Source organism: Lolium perenne, chromosome 6, assembly GCF_019359855.2.
Source record: "Lolium perenne isolate Kyuss_39 chromosome 6, Kyuss_2.0, whole genome shotgun sequence".
Taxonomy (NCBI): Eukaryota; Viridiplantae; Streptophyta; class Magnoliopsida; order Poales; family Poaceae; genus Lolium; species Lolium perenne.
Window position 1 is genome coordinate 136,051,227 of NC_067249.2, and position 23,513 is coordinate 136,074,739.

The 23,513-nt window shown below is 47.5% G+C and overlaps 2 protein-coding genes and 2 non-coding genes across 4 annotated transcripts; 3 read left to right on the top strand and 1 right to left on the bottom strand.

The window, feature by feature from the left end:
* Nucleotides 1-3,059: 3,059 nt before the first annotated feature.
* LOC127334431 (putative F-box/FBD/LRR-repeat protein At4g03220) lies at nucleotides 3,060-6,914 on the top strand. The gene is made up of 3 exons (XM_051360876.2): nucleotides 3,060-4,218; nucleotides 5,357-5,536; nucleotides 6,121-6,914. The coding sequence occupies exons 1-2, from the start codon at nucleotides 3,232-3,234 to the stop codon at nucleotides 5,534-5,536; spliced, it is 1,167 nt and encodes a 388-aa protein (XP_051216836.1). The 5' UTR covers nucleotides 3,060-3,231; the 3' UTR covers nucleotides 6,121-6,914.
* A 550-nt stretch (nucleotides 6,915-7,464) lies between these two features.
* Nucleotides 7,465-7,552, top strand: TRNAM-CAU (transfer RNA methionine (anticodon CAU)). The gene is given in 2 exon segments: nucleotides 7,465-7,502; nucleotides 7,517-7,552. It is a non-coding gene; the product is annotated as a tRNA-Met (tRNA).
* Nucleotides 7,553-9,394: 1,842 nt separating this feature from the next.
* TRNAM-CAU (transfer RNA methionine (anticodon CAU)) lies at nucleotides 9,395-9,482 on the top strand. The gene is given in 2 exon segments: nucleotides 9,395-9,432; nucleotides 9,447-9,482. It is a non-coding gene; the product is annotated as a tRNA-Met (tRNA).
* A 591-nt stretch (nucleotides 9,483-10,073) lies between these two features.
* On the bottom strand, nucleotides 10,074-16,925 carry LOC127334429 (uncharacterized). The gene is made up of 13 exons (XM_051360875.2): nucleotides 16,205-16,925; nucleotides 14,505-14,673; nucleotides 14,273-14,406; nucleotides 13,995-14,196; nucleotides 13,675-13,913; nucleotides 13,434-13,548; nucleotides 13,014-13,155; nucleotides 12,778-12,920; nucleotides 12,500-12,669; nucleotides 12,041-12,397; nucleotides 11,887-11,942; nucleotides 11,593-11,801; nucleotides 10,074-11,495 (listed from the first exon to the last, which is right to left on the bottom strand). Exons 1-13 carry the CDS (start codon nucleotides 16,424-16,426, stop codon nucleotides 10,309-10,311), a joined length of 3,345 nt encoding a protein of 1,114 aa, XP_051216835.1. The 5' UTR covers nucleotides 16,427-16,925; the 3' UTR covers nucleotides 10,074-10,308.
* Between the last annotated feature and the right edge of the window lie 6,588 nt (nucleotides 16,926-23,513).

The following is a 23,513-nucleotide window of genomic DNA, read 5'->3' on the forward strand; positions in this document are numbered from 1 at the left end:
GCGAGTGGACTTGGTATTGGTGGAGTCCTTATGCAAGATGGTAAACCCGTGGCATATTATAGTGAGAAGTTGGATGGCGCACGCCTCAACTATCCTATATATGACAAGGAACTTTACGCTTTGGTTCGTGTTCTTGAGGTTTGGCAACACTATCTTTGGCCAAAAGAGTTTGTTATCCATTCCGACCATGAATCTTTGAAATATTTGAAAAGTCAACACAATTTGAACAAACGACACGCAAAATGGGTTGAGTTCATTGAGTCCTTTCCGTATGTAATCAAATACAAGAAGGGCAAGGACAATGTAGTAGCGGATGCACTTTCCCGCAAACTCACCCTTTTACTCACTCGTTTGGATGTTCATGTCTTGGGACTTGAGGAGATCAAAGAACTCTATTCTTCCGATTCTTTCTTTGCACCAATCGTTGAGAAGTGTTCCGCTCATCGAGGAGTTGATGATTTTTATTTGCATGATGGATACTTGTTCAAAGCCAACAAAATTTGCATTCCCGAGTCTTCTCTTCGCAAGTTGCTTTTACAAGAGTCACATGGAGGTGGTCTCATGGGCCATTTTGGACGTGACAAGACACTTGCGATGCTATCCACTCATTACTATTGGCCGAAGATGAAGCGAGATGTGGAGCGCCTATGCAACCGTTGCACTACATGCCTTCAAGCTAAGTCCACCACCAACCCTTATGGTCTTTACATGCCTTTATCGGTTCCTCATTCTCCTTGGTCGGATATAAGCATGGATTTTGTACTAGGCTTACCACGAACAAAGCATGGGCATGATTCGATCCTTGTGGTAGTGGATAGGTTCTCTAAATGGCTCATTTCATACCATGTCATAAGAGCGATGATGCTTCACACATTGCTTCATTGTTTTTCAGGGAAGTGGTTCGCCTACACGGAATACCGACAAGCATTGTGTCGGATCGGGACGTCAAGTTTATGAGTTATCTATGGAAGTCGCTCATGGCAAAGTTTGGAGTAAAGCTCTTGTTCTCATCGTCCTCGCACCCTCAAAACGATGGACAAACGGAAGTGGTCAATCGAAGCCTCTCAACCCTTCTATGCATCCTAGTGAAGAAAAATTTGAAGTCATGGGAAGAGTGTCTACCCCACGCGGAGTTCGCCTACAATCGAGACAAGCACTCCACAGCATCACGGAGTCCGTTCATGGTCGTATATGGCTTCGAACCACACACGGCGCTCGATCTCCTTCCACTACCTCTTCATGAAAGAACCAACATGGACTTCGACAAGCGCACCACTGCCATGAAGAAACTACATGAAGACACAAGAGCAACCATACAAGAGCATGTACTTCACCAAGCTCACCGCCTCAACGCCAAGAAGAAGGAACGAGTGTTTGAGGAAGGAGACCTCGTTTGGCTACACCTTCGGAAAGAAAGGTTCCCTCATGAACGCAATTCCAAGCTCAAGCCAAGAGGAGATGGGCCTTTCAAGGTCCTCAAGCGCATCAACAATAACGCTTACGTCATCGACATACCAACCTCTAAGTACTTGGTGAGCAACACATTCAACATCTCGGATCTCTCACCCTATCATGGAGATGAGGAGGAACAAGAGTCGAGGACGACTCTCTCCCAAGGGGGGGAGATGATGTAGCCCCGCTCACCGACGACACTACATCAAGACCAACAAGTCCCCCAAGTGGACCAATGACGCGGGCTCGAGTCAAAGCTCTACATGATAAGGTGAACTCGCTCCTCACTACCCTCGATCTCGGTACCCCATTGGATGAAATGCTACCTCATGCCGACACGCTTTGTGTTATTAGGTACGAGGAGCATCAAGACCCCGGCGAGGATGACATGCCATGGTCAAGGGAAGGAGAGGAGCAGCTGGTCGAGAAGATGCCCAAGAAGCTGGACCCGAAGACGATCGAAGCGCTCGAAGGGAGAAGAGAAGCTGGCCGGCGCAGGACCCGGTCGACCGGCCTCACGACCGGACCATCCGGCCCCAGGCCCGGTCAACCGGCCGCCAACCGGATCTCCTCGGTCTCGACCGGGCATCGTACCGGGCGCCAACCGGACGGAGATTTGCGACATTTCCGATTGGCGACCGGTCGACCGGACCCACGACCGGACACCCCGGCGCCAGGCCCGGTCTGACCGGCCCCAGGACCGGATCCGTCGGATTTGCTCCACCAAACTGCCTAAATTATCCACTTGCGTACATTTTCGCCCCGCTGGCCATGTATGCCTATATAAGGACCCAGGACCCCTCCTTTATTCCTTAGACACAATTTTGAGCTTAAACCAACTTTGAGCTTAGTCTCCCTAGGGTTAGCATCCATCTTGGACAAGCATCCCTCTGTAATCAAGGCATCCTTGTTGTTGATTTGGATATTGTTGAGTGAGATTCTAGTACAAGTTACTCTCTCTCCCTCACCAATCTCTTCTTCTCCAACACCAATCTCTCACTGGGAATTCTGCCGCGTGCCTCTTCCGGGTGATTCTATTGGCGTGGTCCATCGAGCCACGGGGGTAAGTATCGGGTGTATCGGGTTGGTGTGCGTGCGTGAGTACCGGTGTTCTTCGTGTTCTTCGTGTTCCTCGCGCTCTCCCACCTTTTCCCTTGGATCTTGGGTCAAATCGCGAGATCGGGCCAACCCCTAGATCTCAGATCTCATCAGTTGTTCTCTCCCGCGTGGCTACGGTACTGCCGTCCCATGTCTACGGCTGTTTCTTCTCGGTCCGACCGACCTCACAACATTTGCCAGGGTAGTAAAATAAAGGAGAGACAAAGCCGCAGGTCAAAGCGGCTCCTCAAGACCAAGACCATCACGCAAGAATTGAGGAGATCAGTTGGCCCACTATAAACAGCTAAATACACACGATGCAACATTAAAGAAGAAGAGAAGAGGAGGGCTAAACGGTAGATAGTTTTAGAGGACACCAAAAAATAATCCTCTAACTGTTATATTTTTCCTCAAAAATCCAACTGCATTTTTTTTTGCAAGAAATCCAATTAGTTAGATGCTCAGGCAAAGGCCCAGTAAAGGTAGCATCTGGGCTTCCCAGTTCAAACCCGAACGACTGAAGGGAGTATCATCCCCTCAAAGAAAAAGAAAAATGAACGGGCCAAAATCCCAAGAACCCTAATCCCCAAATCCCACTGAGCTCACTTCTCAGCCACTTCCCCTTCCTCATTCGTCATCTCCAGCTGTGAATGTGAATCGGACCAAATCCTCCATCCTTCCATGGATCTCACCCTCGAGCGGCTGAAGCTTTCCGATGGCGACGACGGCGGCGAGGACCGCCTTAGCGCTCTACCAGACGACGTGCTCATACACATCCTTGTTCTGGTTGACGACGCCGCCGCGGCCGCTCGGACCAGCATCCTCGCCAGCCGCTGGCGCCGCCTCTGGCCCCTCCTCCCGGAGCTCAGATTCGCCTCCATCGAGCACCACCGCATAGGCGCCGCGCTCGCAGCCCGTGAGGCGCCGGACCTAAGCCTCCTCTTCGCGCTAACTGAGGATGCGTCTCCAGAAGCCGTGTCGGCTTGGCTCCCCATCGCCGCGCGCGGCCTCTCTGGCACCATAGACCTCGAGGTGGTTCGGCGTGTGGCCGAGCCCGAGACCGTGGAAAGAGGCGCTGCCATTCATCTACCTTGCTTCGAGAAGGCTACCATCATCATGCTCAAGCTTGGCTTCCTTGGCCTCGCCCTGCCGCCATCCGGAGTATTCGCCCGGCTCGTTGATCTACAGCTGGTTGACATCCAGCTACATGGTCAGTCAAGCGGGCTCGGTGATCTTCTCGCCTCCCAGCGGTGCCCATCCTTGCTGTTCCTCCTCGTCAGTGGTGTCCGGGGTCTGGACAGCCTCAACATCCACTCGGACTCTCTGCTACACATGAAGCTGTTCCGTTTGCGTCTCTTGCAGCAGCTCACTGTCATAGCACCAGGGCTCGAAACGCTAATGGTGACCGGCTGCTTTACCAATCCTCCGAATCCAGATCTATCAGTTGCCAACATCAAAGCCCCTCAGCTGACGTGGCTCATTTGGATGAATGTTCATCATCTAAGTTCTATCCAGGTTAACACGATGAAGCATCTCCAAAGGCTGACCATCAAACTTTATATTCTACTGGGATATGAGAAGGATTTTGACCACAATCACTATTGGATGACGCTTTTGCGGCGCTTTCAGCTCATCCAAGCTCTTGATCTCGTGATTTACTATCCGCGGGTTAGTCCTTTCTTGTACTATCATAGTATCATCGTAATGTGTCACTAGATAAAGAGGAAAACATAGAGTTTCAACTTAAGGAATCTGCAATTTTTTTAAAAAAATTACTTCAGGAATATGCCATGATATATTCAGAAAGCAATATTCAGGAAGCAATATTTGGTGTTTCAATAGATAATGAGGAAAACATAGAGTCTCAACTTAAGGAGGGTTGAGAGGAAGGAGGCGGATGACGACCACCAGGTGCAATATGTAGAAGTAGGAAAGATAGTTATTCAAGGTGACTTGAACTCTTCAGAGTGGGGAGAATTTGATCATTACTTGAATACCCCCAACCCAAAGAGGAATTTTACGGTAACCTGGTACTCCACATGGGTGATAACGAGTACCAATCAATTATAGCTCTTGATCCATATGGGTATTTTAGGTTTTTTACCATCTTCTCCTTAACTGCACATGTCTGCTCCCCCGTCCTCAAAAGCCGCCTTCGCCGGAGCGGTAGCTGGCGGCAGCCGGAGGACATGGAGAACAACTCGATGGTGTAAGCGCTTGTTAAATGTTTGGGGGATCAGAAGGCACATCTTCCTACTCATCAGTCTTCAGCACATCAATTGTTAATTTAGGATGATCACATTCATTCATTAATAAGAACATAATACAGAGAACTAAAAAGAATACGGGATGAAGAAGCCATCCAATGAGGTCATTTGGAAGAAAGAATTTTGCCATGTAGATCCGTGCTACCGGGCAAACTCGAACGATGTGTCAGAAATGGCCAACACATCCCATACACACGTAACGGAGGTGTATCTGATCTTATATAATTGTAATGGCAGTTAAATTCGTTTTCAAATTTTACCCTTGAAATCATGGTGCTCCTTGGTAGTTAGTGCCAGCATTCCTTGGCGCTTCCCTTGGATTACTGGTAAACCTCGGCCCTTGGATCTAAGACAATAGACGTTCAATAAAGATTTAAGGCTACCATAAAAGTCCTCAACCCAAAATCCTCCATCACACGCAAAAAAAATGTGTACTTCTTTCCTGTTTGTGAGTTGCCGTAGAAAATGAGCAATTGTTTTAAATCTTTTTTCCAACTGTTAAAATAATTCTTTTTTTGGGACTTTGTACAAATTTGCAGTACATATGTACTGGGCAATACTTGATGGAACACATGCCAGAGCTTACAAATATTACATTCTTGGGGCTGGCTGTAATAGCATTTGGACATTCCTTTGGAGCCAGCTCATTTGATGTTCTAAGGAAGTGTACTGGTGTAAAAGAGCTGGATCTTGATTTTGTGCCAGAAACTCAACTCTAGGTAATACTCTTATTAATTTGATTATCTAATACTTGAGTTGTCAGAGAAGTCCTACGAAGGAGTACGCTATATGCATTTCTAGAGTTGGGGAAAAGATATGCATTTCTAGCCACATATTGGTTTGAGCTGCTTTATTGGTCCAAATGGGAACACTTAGCTGTTCATGTATGACAAAGCTGCATACTAGGTACATGGCAAGGGTTGCTGACTTGGTAATAGGTTTTATTTTAAAAGATCTTTAATCTGATGGGAATCACCAACTAGTGGATGGATTCCTGTTTCCAGCAACAAACAGTAGATCTATTTTCTCTTCTCCAGGGAGATCGTGACTATGGGTTGCATATAATTCGATACCTGAGGATTTTTGTGCATGTTATTCCACTGTACTCGTATGATCATCATATTTTCTGCAGTAGGTTGGTTTGAAAGTTACTAATTTCGAGGTGTTAATCATTTGTACATTTTGTTGATGGTATATTCCGAAGTATTCACGAAGTTCAATAATTTTCAGTTTGATCCCTCTCTCTTAATTTATGCCATAAACGCATAGTTAATCTTATTATGTGATATAACCCTTGCTTCAGGAACAAACTCCCTGCCCAGCAGGTTGCATGTGTGACCAGCCACAGAACTGGAGAACGGAGGAGCTTGCGCTGAATTGCCTTGAAGAAATAGAAATCCATGGCATGAGGGGAACTGAACATGAAATCGCCTTTGTGCAACGGTTATTCCGCTGGGCAACGATACTAAAACAGATGAACATAAGTTTCCATGAATCAATCACTGAAAGCAAGGCCAAAGAGCTCCTCCAGTTATTACAGAGCTTCTCTAGGCCAGATATCCGTATAAGATTAGCATGTTAGTTTCCGTGGATGTGGGACTGAACTCTAGTTGTTACATATGAGGGAGTGCTGCGAAATTCATGTCAAGTGTCCTGGAATATGTTGCTAATGATGTTAGAAATGAAAGGTGTGTTGCTGACTTGCCGTCTAGCAAACCTGTTGAAATTCAGCATAAAGGGAGTTCATGTGATGTCGCTGAAGCAAAATGATCAATGTGCTGGACCCGTAGGAATTGTAGTAGAAAATAGAAAATGATGCTGCCAAGCTGAATTTTCTTGGTTTCTTTACATCAAGGTGCAGTGGACATGTAAGCCAGAATCATGTTGTAGGGCAGATTGTAAGCATTGTTCTTGTGGATGTATGTTCAGTACTAGTGATTATGGGCTGGTGAGGCCTCCTCCACCTGAGAAATTTTTTGAGTAATTGTCAGGTTCCCTTGTTCGGCAGAAGTTTTGTCTGCTCCATTTTGGTGATAGTGGTGTACTGGTGTCCACAGCTGGTCATGCCTTACACGTAGCACGGTCCGTTTCAGACTAGGGTTCCTGTTGCCTCCTTTACATTGTTCCTGTAGGTTGTGTTGTGGATCATGAAATAAAGTACCGAAGAGCCGTGCTGTTTTGCTGCCGATGTAGGCTGCGTATTGCTAATGGTGCCTTGCTTCACGTCAGTCTGTCTCGTGTTTATTCCCTCGGACGGACATGTTGCACTTGCCGGTCATGATTGCTGATACTGGTCACTCAGTGTTACATGGTCGAAAGAAGATCGAGTACTCCTTCAACGTTGGTTCAGCTTACAACAAGAAGAGCACGTTGTTGTAGTAAGGTTTTTATAAGCTTATTAATCTTCAACAAAGTAATGTGAGGCATCATTGGACAGTGGTCTAGTGCTAGAGTAGTGCCCTGGCACGCGACGCGGATTCTCTGATTTCAAAGAGCACATTCAGCGGCTAACTTAACCTTGTTGGATGCCGTCCATTTCTCATCCAGAGGTTGATTTATCTCTCAGCCGAAATCAAACTTAAAGAGTAAGTTCCATTGGTAGTAAATTTACAGGTTCTATAACATATGTAGAGATCAATTTACCAAAGGGGTGGTGGCGCAGTTGGCTAGCGCGTAGGTCTCATAGCTATCAGCGAGTGATCCTGAGGTCGAGAGTTCGAGCCTCTCTCACCCCACTTTGTCCAAGTAATGACGAAACGCTCAAGTGGCTTCTTTGGGTCGCCACAAATGTAGTCTGTTCATTCAGACTTTAAAAGAGCACATCTGAACTTGGATTTTTTTTGCAGATGATTACATTGCATGGGAAAGAGGTTTCAGTGATTTATTGCAGATTTCAAATGTTCCAGAGGTGTTCGTCTCAAAAACCCGTTGACTCAACCGTTTAAAACTTTATTTTCTTAAAGTTTGCTGCACACTCTCACCCCACTTTGTCCAAGTAATGACGAAACGCTCAAGTGGCTTCTTTGGGTCGCCACAAATGTAGTCTGTTCATTCAGACTTTAAAAGAGCACATCTGAACTTGGAATTTTTTTGCAGATGATTACATTGCATGGGAAAGAGGTTTCAGTGATTTATTGCAGATTTCAAATGTTCCAGAGGTGTTGTCTCAAAAACCCGTTGACTCAACCGTTTAAAACTTTATTTTCTTAAAGTTTGCTGCACACTCAATCTAGAATTTCTAGTAGAGTGTATGGTGAAGTCATTTTTAGGTTGATTAGAAAATCCGCACATCATTCATTGGTTTTGAGTCAGTCCAAGTTCATTCATATAGATATCTAACTGAATTCCTTTGCATTCCCTGCTAACTGAATATGAAGAATACATTCTATCATGGACATATGAAATTATGAATGATCTTGACAGTAGCGCTACAACACACCAACATTCTCCTAGTGATGATTTTGTTCAGATTAATCGGCATCTTTCTTCTATTGCTAGTAGGAGTATATATGCAGTGTCTCTTAATTAATTCTCGCTAACCAAACCATGAAGGCGATGGAGGCGTGCTCAGTTGCTCACTTCATTACCTGTTGGAGAAGATGGCCTCCAGATCCTTGTAGAGTGCCTTGGACTTGGGCCTCCACTCTCCCTTGGCCTTGGCGTCCGCCGACTGCGACGCCACGGAGGAGCTCCGGCTTCGCTTCCCCTTGTAGGCGCTGCTGGTGGACGGGTCCTCGCCGTCCCTGCTGAAGCTCGCCTTGGCCATCTCCCGCAGCTGCCCAAGCCAGGACCGCTCGTTCGAACTCCTCAGCGCCTCCCCCTGGCCACCACCCGAGCCGCTATCCGGCGTCGACTGGTTGGGCAAGGGAATTGCCCAACCAGAGGCGGAATCGACCGGAGGCGACGGGATTTCGCGGCGGCGACGCGGTGGGAAATGGAGTGTGCGGGCTGGGGGGAGAATTTTCCAATTGGGTATTCGCACGTGCGCCGAGGGATGTTGCGCGCTGTAGCTGACGCGTCACATTTGACGCTTGGGATTATGCAAGAAAACCGCCCAAATTTTTTACAGCGCTGCGCCGTTTGCCGCGCCTGCTGGAGAAGAGATTCCGTCTCCGCACAGTGCAAATCGGCGGTTTATATAGTGCGTGGCCTATATAGCGCTCCGGCAGGTGACACTATTCGTTGCCAAGGGAATTGTTTCCATGGTAATTGCCAAGGCTAGCTAGCACCTGGGGAAGACCCCTTTCAGTTCCGGAAGCAAACTTCCTGGCCAAAAATACGCCGCACTTTCTCGGCTCGGTGTGCTGAAAGTTGAGGGAGCGTGCGTCAGGTTCTGTTCGTCCCAAGAACCATACCTGAAGCGCCTATCCACTCATTCCCGGCATGCTCGAATCAGCCAAGAAATATCCACCAACCACGCCAACTGCAATGGTGAGCCTGCAACAGATATGTCTCGCAGTGAAAGTCGGCGTCAGTGTGTGTTTGTACTTGTAGTCGTCGAACCACATCAAACTATATATTCCATCGGTCGTAAATTTAGAGGTTGTATGATGTTCCCTCGGGAGAAATTCAACAAAGGGGTGGTGGCGCAGTTGGCTAGCGCGTAGGTCTCATAGCTATCAGCGAGTGATCCTGAGGTCGAGAGTTCGAGCCTCTCTCACCCCACCTCATTTCAAGTAATGGCGAAACGCTCTTGTGGCACTATGGGTCGCCACAATGTAGTCTGTTCATTCAGACTCTAAAAGAGCACATCTGAACTTGGATTTTTTTTGCAGATGATTACATTGCATGGGAAAGAGGTTTCAGTGATTTATTGCAGATTTCAAATGTTCGAGAGGTGTTGTCTCAAAAACCCGTTGACTCAACCGTTTAAAACATTATTTTCTTCCCTCCACGGTACAACCGCGCAAGCAAGTAAAGTTTGCTGCAAACTCATTCTAGAATTTGGATTTTAAACGAGCACATCTGAACTTGGATTTTTTTGCAGATGATTACATTGCATGGGAAAGAGGTTTCAGTGATTTATTGCAGATTTCAAATGTTCGAGAGGTGTTGTCTCAAAAACCCGTTGACTCAACCGTTTAAAACATTATTTTCTTCCCTCCACGGTACAACCGCGCAAGCAAGTAAAGTTTGCTGCAAACTCATTCTAGAATTTCTAGTAGAGTGTATGGTGAAGTGATTTTTACGTTGATTAGAAAATCCGCACATCATTCAATTGTTTTCAGTCAATCCAAGTTCAATGATATAGATATCTAACTGAATTCCTTTGCATTTCCTGCTAACTGAATATGAAGAATACATTCTATCATGGACATATGAAATTATGAATGATCTTGACAGTAGCGCTACAACACACCAACATTCTCCTAGTGATGATTTTGTGTCAGATTAATCGGCATCTTTCTTCTATTGCTAGTAGGAGTATATATGCAGTGTCTGGCTAACCAAACCATGAAGGCGATCGAGGCGTGCTCAGTTGCTCACTTCATTACCTGTTGGAGAAGATGGCCTCCAGATCCTTGTAGAGTGCCTTGGACTTGGGCCTCCACTCTCCCTTGGCCTTGGCGTCCGCCGACTGCGACGTCACGGAGGAGCTCCGGCTTCGCTTCCCCTTGTAGGCGCTGCTGGTGGACGGGTCCTCGCCGTCCCTGCTGAAGCTCGCCTTGGCCATCTCCCGCAGCTGCCCAAGCCAGGACCGCTCGTTCGAACTCCTCAGCGCCTCGCCCTGCACCCCCTGGCCACCACCCGAGCCGCTATCCGGCGTCGACTGCTCCGTCGCCGTTGTCTGCAGGCGGTCGCCCAGCGCCGACGAAGGGAGGACCAGCAGCAGCAGCCCGACGGACGCCGCCTTGGCTCCCTCCAGGAAGGAGCTCCGGTCCGCGCTGAGGTACTGCACCTGCCGGTACAGCGCGTTCCACTCGTTGCACACCTGCGCCGCGAACGCCAGCGCGAACACTCCGAGCATGGCGATCCCCACGGCGCCGCTCTCCTCGACGTCCTCGAGCTCGCCGCTGTTCCTGTCGATGAGCACGAGGCATGCGGCGAAGACGAACACCTCGCTGGCCACCGCCACGATCTCCACCAGCTGCACCCGCTTCTTGATGAAGGGCTTCTTGAGCAGTATGAAGAAGAGCTGGAAGGAAGCGAGCGCAAGAACCACCACCGCGTGCGCCCGCGACGACCGCCCCGATGACGCGTGCGCGCCCGCCACGATACCCAGCGCCACCCGCTTCACCGACTCGATGAGCGTGTAGTAGATCCTCAGGATGCCGAACACCTTCTGCAGCAGCGGCGCCTCCGCGTCCTCATTCTCGTCCTCCGACGCCATGATCCGCTGGTCCGCCGCCGCGCGCTTCCCGCTACTGCCGACGACGATCTGCGTCAGCATGTACTTTGGCGGGCCGCGCAGGTCCTCGAAGAGCGGGCCGAGCTTGACGAGCCGCGCGGCGCGGGCGGGGTCCTTCCACGTCCATTGCCCGCGCTTGCCGGGGCCCAGCATCCGCCTGATGATCTCCTGGTACCAGCGGTGCTCCTGCCCTTCCTGGTGCACCTCCTTGTACTGGAGGAGCCTGCCCGTCGTGATGCCCAGCGACAGGAACAGCAGCAGGGCCACCAAGAAGGCCGTCAATACGCCAATGAGCACGATCCCGACGGCGAGGCCTCCGGTAGTCCCACCTGGTCGATCGATCATCACAAGATATCGGTTCTACTGGATCGGAGGTCCGAGCGAACATTGGCATAGATGAGCTTGTTTATGTGTGACGTGGCATACCTCTGATGAGTGCAGCAGACGCCTGAGATATACATGGCATTGCAAGAAATGCAAGCATGATCTCAAACCTTGGGAGGACGAGCGCTCCGTAGTTTCCTGTGCCTCCTCTGTATCGTATTCTCAAGTAGAGGAGGAGAAGAAGATGTAGCAGGATCAGGCCTCCCCCAATCACAGCAAGCCAAAGCATGTTTCTTCCAAAGTATTTCCACCTGTACCATCCACATTTCAAGAGTATAATTCAGTCAGTATCTTGTCACTTCGTCAGTTATAGAACTTGTCATCAGTGAGCATTACCCGTCCAAATCTTGCAGCTTCATGATAATCTGTGCTTCAGGCTTCATGTCCTGATTCTGCATTTTCAGCCATGCCGTGCTCATTTAGTATATGTGAGTGGGGGTAATCAAAATCGAATACAAGGAAAAGGAGGAAACCAGTTGGTGTATGTGACCTCAAAGAATGCTCGGTACTCCATGGCGGTCAGCGGCTTCCCATCCAACGCCGGTATCTGCAGTGGGATCGCACTGTCTGCCGGTATCTGCATCGGCATAATCTGCTGCTGAGCAGCAGGTGCAGGTCGAGGGTTGTAGGCATCAGCCTCTATACCAATCCTGTCCACCAGCTCCGAGTAGGCAATAGCAGGCATGGTGGAGTACCCCACAAATGGATCTGCAGACGGGCCTTCCCATGGAAGGCGAATGTAGGGAATGGTCCACTCGATCCCCTTGGCCAGCTCGTAGTACTCGACCGGCAGGTTTATCGACAGCCATCTCGACAGAGCGAAGATCTGGATGTGGCAGGCCATTCTCTGAAGAAAATAACGCAAACATCGTTTATCGGATCATACGCATGTTGAACTCTGATCTGTCTGCTACTAGTAACAGAGTTACTGCATGCCCACGCTGATTACCAGAATGTTTCTTGATGGTTCGGAGATCGAGTATGAAGAAGGCCTCGTTATGCTCCCGGACGCAATGAGCGATGACGTAGAGACGGTGAGGAGTGTGGCGACGGCGGCGGTCGCCGCAAAAACTGCGGTGGCGATGATCGCGATGGATGACGACGATGCAGGGACAGAATCTGCATGTGCAGATCATAGTAAGAGACTACATTTGTGGTTCGAGCCGTACGTTTTATCAATAAATGAGCAGCAATAATCACAAAATGAACGCTCGTACTAGTACATACAGTGTCTCACTTGGAGGCGGTCTGACGCCAAGTTGAGATTCCCGGCGACGTCCTGAGCTGAGCTCTCAGCGACCTGGACCGAAACCAGCTTGTCAACTGCCTGGATCTGCACTGTGTATATGCTCTTACTAGCTTCATGGAAGCTGAAAGCAGCAAAAACAACCATACACGAAGCAAACATTACATAATAAACCTCCTAAAGTAGAAACTAAATAAGCCATTGTATTAATTCTTGCCTCAATAGTTTGCCCCCAGAAACCTGAACCGCGGAGGAACTGAAGTTGAACACGGGCTTTTCGAACTTGATCAACACCGGGATGTTGTGAGAACTTGTCCTCACGGTCGATGTTGCGAGCTTAACAGAAGGCCTTTGGTTATCTGTATATATGTGATGCATCAAACAGAAGAACATAATTTTTCGAGATCGAAATGAAAATGAGTGTATACATAACATGGAAAAAAATAGCGCGCTATTTCGGCGGTAATAGCACGCTATAGCGTTTCTAGATAGCCCACGCTACATCATTCCGACGCTATAGCGTGCTATATGCTAATAGCGTATTTTTCTGCCGACGATATTTTGTTATAAGGCGCTATTTTTTTCCTTGATACATAACTGAACAGGTGTACTATACTGCACTGCACTGAGCATATACCATAGAGAAATGTGAAGGGTTCTGCAGATGAATAAACCGGGCTTCCCTGTCTGCTGATTATGGAACTCGCATCGACCGCAACGGTCACAACGGCGGTGTCTGATATCTTGCTCACCTACACATAAATTAAATGAGAGATGTTCAGAGTTGGGTCCAATGAAGCAGGTTTTCTTTTATTGAAAGGGAATGGCCCAGGAGGGTTGCTAATCAGTAATCACTGAGCGATCGACAGTGAACTTACGACGTAGCCGAACCGACGGTTGCCGAGCGTGGCCCTGTTGGTCGGCGTCAGCACGGCGCCGGTCGCGCTGAGCGCGGCGAGGATCTCCGCGGAGGAGTTCATCACCGGCTCGGCGAAGGACATGTATATCCTCAGCTCCCTGTCGTCGTTGGTGGCTTGGACCAACCTCGTGGCGCCCTCGATCTGCAGCAGCTTCTCGGGGATGGTCGCCGTGATGTTCATCGCGTCCTTCCTCCTGTCTGAAAAATCAATGTCTCGGATTCAGAATAGGTGTGTGCCAAACTGCCAATGTGAGCGGCGGGGACCAACGGAGCACGCACCGAAGCGGAGGGTGAAGCTCGAGTTGGAGGTCCTCCTGAAGTGGTGGCCGGCGACGTCGGTGCAGAACCCCCGGCGCATCACCAGGATCAACCGCCCATACTCCACCTCCGGCGACGCAAACACGACGACGGAGTATTGCAGCCCCGGCACGACCTCCTCCAGGGTCGACGGCTCCACGCGGCCGGGTCCGTACACCAGGAGCTGCAGATGCAATGCAGACCAAGATTTTACATACGTTTCAGGTGCAGAACGGAGTCTGAAGAGTGGCACGACGTACGTTGCAGTAGGTGGCGTTGCAGGTGAAGCCGCCGGCGCCGGGGCACGGCTCGCTGAGGGAGATGAGCACGGAGAGGTTGGACGCGCTCGTGAACGCCGACTCCGCCGCCACGGACGCCGTCGGCGGAACAGTGTCTGCGCACGGCACACCGTCGCGGATCAGATTAGCTGGGGACTACAGATTACAAAAGTGGAGATTTTGCAGCTGGGCAGGGTTTAATGCGTTACTCAACCAACATCCCAGGCGTAGGTGGCGCAGGTCGTGTCGGCGCTCCCTGATGCCGGCGTCGCGCACGCCGCGAACGTGTGGTTGCCGTCCTTGAGTCCTGCGTAGCTCACCACCTCCGTGCCGTTGCCGTTCCCGGATCTTCCCCCGCAATCTGATGCGCTTTCACCGTCCAACTGCGTGCATGCAGCAAATATAACTGATTAACTATGACAAGGAGCAAGCAACATTTGGGAGCACCTGAATTAGGCTGCGTGCAGACATGTCGAATCCAGTTGGTTATGTTTTTGTTTTGTTTACCGTGCTAGTAGTACCTCCTCCTATTGAAAATTTATGTGTCTTAGACCATTGGGTCAGTCTTCATCATACATATTTTGACCATTAGTTCCTAATCAAACATATTGCGTCATACAAAAACATTGCTACAACATTTTTAAAGTAAATTCCACGACAAATAACTTTGATGATCTAATTTTTTTTCGAAAAGTGGAGCTATCCAGTCCCAAGTTTCGTTTCCATTAAAATTGGTTTTATGTTTTGAATGCTAAACTTTGAAATGTGTAACAAGTAAAACTTCTAAAAAGGCTCATTTGCCACGTGTCAATTGCTGGAGTTAGTCCACGGAGATGAATTTGTGGACCAGGTCCCATAAAATTATTGTACCATGTTTTGGACTAGAGATGGCATTTTTCTTTGGAAGTGCCTAAGTCTCGGTATATTTTATAATTAGTTCATACAAGTCTAGAAAAAAAGTAATAATTTGTTCATATTTTTTGCATGAACCTTAACGTTGGATCGTCGGCTCTTTGTGTCAATAGAGTTTAAGAAATTCTCAGTGAACCAAGGATTATCAAAACCATTTTTACTTTGAACACACAACATGTGAAAACTGAAAACACAAAAGCTTCTTAGAGCATCCCCACTCGTTGGGGCTCCCCACGCCCAAATCCGGCGAAATTTTCGTCCGGATTGGAGGAAGATTTGGCGTGGGGAGGAGTAGTTTTCCAGTCGTGTGCTCCCCAAGCGGCGTTTCTCGGGAAAAAAGAGGATGGCTCGGGGAATCCGGACGAAAGAGGAGACACGTGGGCGTGGGCGGTTGGTTTAGCTTCATCCGGAGTCCCCGGGAGACCCCCGGGAAACCGAGGATGGCATGGGGAGTCCGGACGAAAATAGGCTCAAATCCGGACCAAAACGAGGAACCGGGGGCCTGACTAGGCCGTTTTTCGCCGTCCGGATGAAAAAAAGTGGCCGTGGGGGGCTCTGTGGGGAGACGAGTGGAGATGCTCTTAAAGACAGCCCCGAAATGCAACACAGTCTAAACTGTATCAATCAGTGTGCTTCTGTACCAGTAGTACTCCGTTGTAATGGATTGCATGATATTCCAGTCCTATGCAGAACCATTCATCTGGTACTGTTTAATTCAAGGTCATCTTTATGAAGTACTTAAACCACACTATTGCGAAGAATGTACTTCGAATCTACACATTTTATTCACTGATTTTTTTTTTTTTTTTGCTTTGTTTCAAAGAGGACGCACAAGATACTTTTAAGTGTGCGTAACACTTTTATCAGCAGGGGCAGCCTAAATGACATGAGCATTGAGCATGACCATTTGAAAATGAGCTGGATTTTTTTTTGGAAGGCCCGTCCCCGGTGCCCATGATGCTAGCTAGAACAGTAGGAGCATGGGCGCTTGGAGGTACTGACCTTGCAGGTGATGGCGCAATCTCCGCAGGTCCAGCCACTGCTCTGCATAGCTCGGAAGGCGAACACCGCCGCCGCGGACCTTGAGATGCGCGGCGGGGCGCTGGTCAAGGTGAGCGAGACGTCGCTGGCAGCAGCAGCGCCGGGGCAGAGGAGCGCCGGTGACGCCGCGAGGAGCAGCGCGGCGCTCAGTAGCAGCCTCCATCCCCAGCTCTTCCACACCATCGATGTCGATCCTTCTATGTCTACCTTGGTAGATTCGGCTAGCTGCACCAGCCGTTGGAGACGCAGGGAAGAGGACGGCAGCAGACACACTGTGCTGAACTGAATGCGTGCGTGAGGAGGGATGGAGGGAGGGGGCGCTTGGCAGTGAAGTGAATGCACGGCGCAGTGTGCATGTGTGCAGGCTACTAGCTGGGGAATGGCGAGGATGGCTTGCTATTAAGGCTGCCCCTGGACACTGGTAGTGAGCAGTACGCACTGAATACTTCACTGAGGTATTATCGTGTTAGCTAGCGAGAAGGTAACAGTGGAGCTGGAGCTCAAGTGAAACTGGGGACAACAATGGGGGACAGGAGGAGGGAGAAGGGGAGGAGGAAGGGGCCGGATCGAATTAAGGCAAACCAAACCGGCAGTGGCATGTGATTGTTGGCCGTGAGGGCGGTTTGTTTCGGGGTGGAGGAGATGATGCACATGAGGACCAGAACAGCCAAACTGTCCCTTGTTTCTACTAGCAAGTTTTTCTGCAGGTGGAAGAAAATAAAGATCGTTTCGCTTTTGCATAGCCATAATCCGCTTTGTATGATCTCGTGGCTGTGACTGCGAGGCTTAGCTACTCGCTTGGATGCGGTTCTTCCTCCCCGTCTCTGTCTTGAGGTGGCATCAACTCTTGAACACACGACGAATAACTTTGCTGAAAGAAACAGATCCATGTACAGAGACTGATGCTGCGATAGTACATGACAACACCTGCTGCGGACAAATCCTGAGCAATCACGGGGGTGCTCGAGTTTCAGACTTCCAGTGTTCAGCTGCCATATGATCCAGTGATTGAGGATATGATGATGATGTGTGGATCATATGTTTCTTATTCTGAGTGTAAATAACCATCTAGTCATTTAAGCTCCAAGCCTCGAGCAGTAACGTTCGTCCTAGTAGTACATAGAAGAGGGCATTCATTAATTACAAAGTGGGGTACAAAACCTGATGGTGCCACATGCTGAAAGGAATAAGGAACATACCTGTGTCCTGTTAATCCTAAATAAAACTACTGCAAGTCCTGAAGCAGATGAAGTATAAAACACAAAAATCATTTTGGGAATCAACTTGCACCGGGAACTGAGATCTGTCTCTTGCACATGCACATGCACCACAGCAACAGCTGCCACACCCCATATATAACCACATTGCAGGTCAGCTAATTCCCTCTTGTATTATTCCCTCCTGTAATTACCCTCCGTTTAATCAAACCTAAACCAAAGTTTTTTTGATAAAGGACGTTTTATTACTTAATAGTATAAACCTTATATCCGGAATATAGCTTAACAAATACGGAATAAAATTAGCATTTAATTTGTCAAACACAAAACCTATATAACTAGGGTTCACCTATGTGCACCAACAACTTATCCTAAGCAAGACACGCAACTATGTGATAGCAAGATATATAACTTCAAGTACATAGGCTATCACAAAGTAAAGTGCATAAGTAAGGAGCTTGGGTATAGAAATAACCAAGGTGACACGAAGACAATGATGTATCATCCCAAAGTTCACACTCTTGCGAGTGCTACTCTCCGTTGGAGTGGTGTGGAGGACAAAGCACTCCAAATGCCACGAAGGCCTCACCCTATTCTCCTAGTGGCTTTCCCACCAAAAGGGAAGCCCTCTATCCACTATGGAACCTTATGGGTGGTCACCAAACCCGCACAAAGCTTGGGGCTATCTCCACAATTTAATTGGAGGCCCCAATATACCACCGCAAAGGCTTTGCACTTGAGTATTCTCCACAACTTAATTGGAGGCCCCAAGAACACCACAAAGACCACTAAGCCTCTAGGGCCCAAAGACCCACGGGGAACAAGCTCTAGGAACAAGCTCCCGAAGTGAATATCACACGAACTTTCACCTCCACATATTGCCGCGGAGAACTCAAACCGTGCACCAAATGCAATGGGAAGAGCACCACTAAGATGCTCGAATCCTTTTCTCTCAAATTCCAACAAAGTTACAAAATCTATTGGGGGAATAAGAGAGGAAGAACAAAGGAGGAACACCAAATTACTCCAAGATCTAGATCTAGAGGATTCCCCTCACAAAGAGGGAGATTTGATTGGTAGAAATGTAGATCTAGATCTCCTCTCTCTTTTCCGTCAAAAGGGGACAAGATTCATTGAGGGATTGGGAGATAGGAAAACTTATCAAGGTTAGCAATGGAGGGGGGAGAGAGAGAGCAAGCGAAGCAACCAGATTTTGGGGAAGAAGGCTTTATATAGTCCTCCACAAAATAGAGTTGTTGCAGGCCAACTAAGGCTGGAGTCTCCGGTGTTTACACCGGAGTCTCCGGTCTGTCGATTCACTTAGAACGGAGACTCCGATCTAAGGGACTAGAGTCTTCGGCCCTAGTCGAGCCGACACCGGAGTCTCCGGTCGAAGTCTCCGGTCTGCCAGAAAAGACTCCGGACCCTCCATCAGAACGTGAGGCGCAGAGGACTGGGGACTTCTCCGAAGTCTCCAGTCATGGGGTCGGAGTCTCCTGTCTAGGCACACCGGAGTCTCCGGTCTGGAAACTCCAGAAACTACTAAAACTAAAACTGCAGTATCTTGAGTTTGGGAACTCGGAATGGCATGAAACCAATTTTGTTGGAAAGCGGACGACAAGAGCTCGAAATATGGAAACAAGTGGGGGCTGATTTTCTATGAATTTTAGAGGTGCAAACTCTCAATACGAGAAATTGAGAAAATCACCAAGCTCGAAAACGCAACAAGAGATCCATGCGGAATCCGTTTTCGATGAGCTAGAGCTTATCATGAAAATAACCACAAGTTCTAAAGAACCACATGGATAAGATCCAAATAACAACCAAGAAATATGATGCAAGGATGAAATGTTTTGAACTCAGCCCAAATGATACGATCGAGTTACTCACTCGAGAGCCTCTTGATAGTGCGGCAACTAACCTAAAACCCTATCTCCCTAGTAAACCATGAGACAAGTTGGAGAAAAACCTATGTAGACCAAACCTTAATCTTGCGCATTCCACTTGCGCTTGATGATGAGGATCTTGACCGCAATAAGATGGAACACATTTCTTGATTGTGCTTGCTCGATGAAGTCTTGAGGATTGCTCCCCCATAATCCATCATGGTAGAGCTTATTATTTAACATATCTTCACATATGTATGATCAACTTATGGATGACAAGCTTCAATCATATGATCTCCTCGGGATGGCTCATCTTGAACTTGCAAACCATTTCTTCTTTCTTCCTTATGTTGATGTCTTGAAGATATGCATGAGAGCTCACACCATATTCTTCTTCAAGACATACTTGACACTTGATCTTCATCAATTTCTTCTTATTGCAACCTTGAAGCCAACATATGGTTCACGCATTGCCTATGGACAACTCTTACAAATATAACTCAAAGCAAACATTTGTCCATAGGGATTGTCATCATTTACCAAAACCACACATGGGGGCTCCATGCACTTTTAGAGGGGCCGACCGGCTGCACCACCTCTCCCCTCCCCATCCTTTTGTCTGACGTTGCCAAGCCAAGTGCCCTTGTCCCCCTTGCCCCTTATATATTGTGGCTAGGTGGAGGGAAGAGACTACACAATTAATTAGAGAATTATCACTCTCTCTCTAGTTTTCTTCTCATCGAGGAACTGCGCAGGGAGGGAGACAACCCCACCCAGTACTCTGGAGCGCTGCTGGGATACCGATCCAGAAGATTTACTTGTGCAACTTTGCTAGATCGGAGCTGGGAGCGTCGTTGGGCACAGTTCATGTGCGATACCTACGAGGTGCGACACTTGTGGCACTCGACGTCATACGAGAGGATTTCAACATGAACCTGAGGTTGGCGACAAGTACGACTACATCAACCATGTTCTAGTGGGACGTTAACCTCTTTCAGTCTACGGGGTAACATCACCGAAACCATCTTCATTACATCATTACACCTAGATAGATCATGGGCAATTTGAGAAACTCTAATTAGAATGTTTTTGTTTTCTGCTTCGAGTCCCTGGAGAGAGCAAGCGCTTCATGGCATGTTGTTTCCTATAAAGTTGTAGTGTCAGTAATCCCATGAACAACCAAAATTGATGAACCAAGAAAAGCTCCCAATCCATCCTGCCAGATTGCAGCAACGACACCTCTCTTCCCATTCTTGGATACTTCAACATCGATATTTACCTTTGATACGTCCAAAACGTATCTACTTTCCCGAACACTTTTGCTATTGTTTTGCCTCTAATTTGTGCATTTTGGATACAACTAACACGGACTAACGCTGTTTTTAGCAGAATTGCTCTGGTGTCTTGTTTTTGTGCAGAAATTCGACTTTCGGGAAAATCCTCTGAATTTATACCAAAGGGCCTATTTACCAGAAGACTCTCGGAGCCAGAAGGGCAAGCCAGGTGGAGGCCCGAGGGCCCCACACACCAGGCCAGCGCAGCCTAGGGGGGGCGCGCCGCCCTAGTGTGTGGCCCCCTCGGCTGGCCTCCGACGCCCCCCTCTGGACTATAAAAAGGTTTCGATCTAAAAAACGCGAGGAGGAAGTCGAAGTCGCCAGAAACCCTCCAGTACGCCGCCACATCGCGAAACTCCGTCTCGGGGACCAGAAACTCCGTTCTGGCACTCCGCCGGGACGGGGAATTGGAGGAGATCATCGCCATCATCACCACCGACGCCTCTCCATCGACCAGCAATGCTTCCCCCATCCATGTGTGAGTAATTCCCCCGCTGTAGGCTGAAGGGGATGGTAGGGATTGGATGAGATTGGTCATGTAATAGCATAAGATTGTTAGGGCATAGTGCCTAGTGTCCGTAATTGGTACTTTGATGATATTGTTGCAACTTGTTATGCTTAATGCTTGTCACTAGGGCCCGAGTGCCATGATCTCAGATCTAAACATGTTATTGTTTCATCATGATATGCATTGTTTTATGATCTTACCTGCAAGTTGTATACACATGTCGCTGTCCGGAACCAAAGGCCCCGAAGTGACAGAAATTGGGACAACCGGAGGGGATGGCGGCGATGTGAGGATCACATGTGTTCACGGAGTGTTAATGCTTTGCTCCGGTACTTTATTAAAAGGAGTACCTTAATATCCAGTAGATTCCCTAGAGGCCCGGCTGCCACCGGCTGGTAGGACAAAAGATGTTGTGCAAGTTTCTCATTGCGAGCACGTACGACTATATACGGAACACATGCCTATGGATTGCTTTGTACTTGGATACCGTTTTATTATTATCTGCAAATGCCCTGCTTTGATTGTTACATGAGTTTCTCTCATCCATGCAACGCCCGTCATCCATCCCTGTGCCTACAGTATTTTAATCCTGCTGTTTACTATAATCACTACTGCTACTGCTATAAAACTGTTACTACTGATAAACTCTTGCGAGCAAGTCTGTTTCCAGGTGCGGCTGAATTGACAACTCCGCTGTTAAGGCTTTCAAGTATTCTTTGTCTCCCCTTGTGTCGAATCAATAAATTGGGTTTTACTTCCCGCGAAGACTATTGCGATCCCCTATACTTGTGGGTTATCAAGACTGTTTTCTGGCGCCATTGCCGGGGAGCATAGCTTTATTTGGAAGTTCACTTGGATTGATATTGTTCGCTGCAAATTCTCCATCATGGGTAAATCTCGCGATCCTAAAGTCACCATATTACCATCCACTACAAGAAAAGGTACAACTCTGAGTACCTCTGCTACCCTTGATTCACCATCTGTGATAAGTCAACTTGTTTCACCGCCGCAAGCTTCACTTGCTGGTACTTCTGCTGAATCTGAAAACTCTCATAATATTAATAATGTTTCTGCTATGCTTGATGATAGTGGTTCATTGGGATCCTTTCTAGATGCTACAATTGCTAGGTCTAGACAAATTGAAAATGCTGAAACTCCTAATGAAAATGCTGCTACACCTGTTAATTCACCTGAACTTGATTATTCTAGTGATGATCCTGATGAGGATTATGTGGAGCTTAATGATGATTTTATTAATAGATGCAATTCTACTGCTGATGCAAGAAAAATTAAAAAATTTCTCGCACAATATACTGTTAGACATAAGCTATCTCCTGATCCTAAATTTGCCACATCTCCTATATGCATTAAGGATAAAGATTATGATTTTTCTCTTTATCTATCTCATATAGCTATTGTTGAGAAAACACCCTTTTGTGGTACTAAAAAAGAAAGTGATGTAGAACACATGAATGAACTTTCTTCTATGAGTAGCTTGTTTTCTGATGATGTCAATTTCGTTGCTAAAAATTTTCGTTTCTCATTAAAGGATGATGCTAAAACTTGGTATAATAATTTGCCTCCTGGTTCTATTAAAAGTCCAGGTGATTTGCTTGATGTTTTCTTTCAGAAATACTTTCCTGCTAGTGCTCAACATGCTGCTTTACAGAAAATTTATAGCTTTGACCAGGAAGATGGAGAGAAATTGCCTGAAGCATGGGCAAGATTTTGCTCTCTTATCAGGGCTCGACCTAGACATGATTTGGAAAAGCATGATTTACTTGATATATTCTATAGTGGACTAACCGTTGAATCTAGAGCATATTTGGATAGTTGTGCTGGTTGTGTTTTCAGGAAAAGAACTCCAGACGAAGCTGAAGAATTATTGGCTAAAATAGGCCGGAATCATGATGATTGGACTACACCTGAACCAACTCCGACGCCAATATTGAAGAAGAGGGGTTTAATTAAATTAAATGATGAAGATATGAGGGAAGCCAAGAAGTCTCTCAAGGAGAAAGGTATTAAATCCGAAGATGTGAAGAATCTACCTCCCATAAAAGATATATGCGAGATAATTCCCCCTTCATCCATGATAGAGGTAAACTCCCTTCAACGCTTTACTAGGGAAGATATTCCGTATCCGAAACCTCCTGCTCAATGCTTAGATGAGTTTGATAATTATATTGTTAAGCAACAAAATTTTAATATGAGAGTAGAGAATCATCTAATGGAAAATTCTCAAGCATTAGCAATTTGCATGATATTGTGGAAAGAACCTCCAATGATGTTAAGATGCTTGTTAAACATTTTCAAATGGTTCAA

Coding starts and splice junctions, on each gene's coding strand:
- LOC127334431 (XM_051360876.2), top strand. CDS start 3,232: ATGGATCTCACCCTCGAGCGGCTGAAGCTTTCCGATGGCGACGACGGC. Junction 4,219..5,356: donor TCGTGATTTACTATCCGCGG/GTTAGTCCTTTC, acceptor ACAAATTTGCAG/TACATATGTACTGGGCAATA.
- LOC127334429 (XM_051360875.2), bottom strand. CDS start 16,426: ATGGTGTGGAAGAGCTGGGGATGGAGGCTGCTACTGAGCGCCGCGCTG. Junction 13,549..13,674: donor ACCGTCGGTTCGGCTACGTC/GTAAGTTCACTG, acceptor ATTTATGTGTAG/GTGAGCAAGATATCAGACAC. Junction 12,670..12,777: donor CCGCCTCCAAGTGAGACACT/GTATGTACTAGT, acceptor CTGCACATGCAG/ATTCTGTCCCTGCATCGTCG.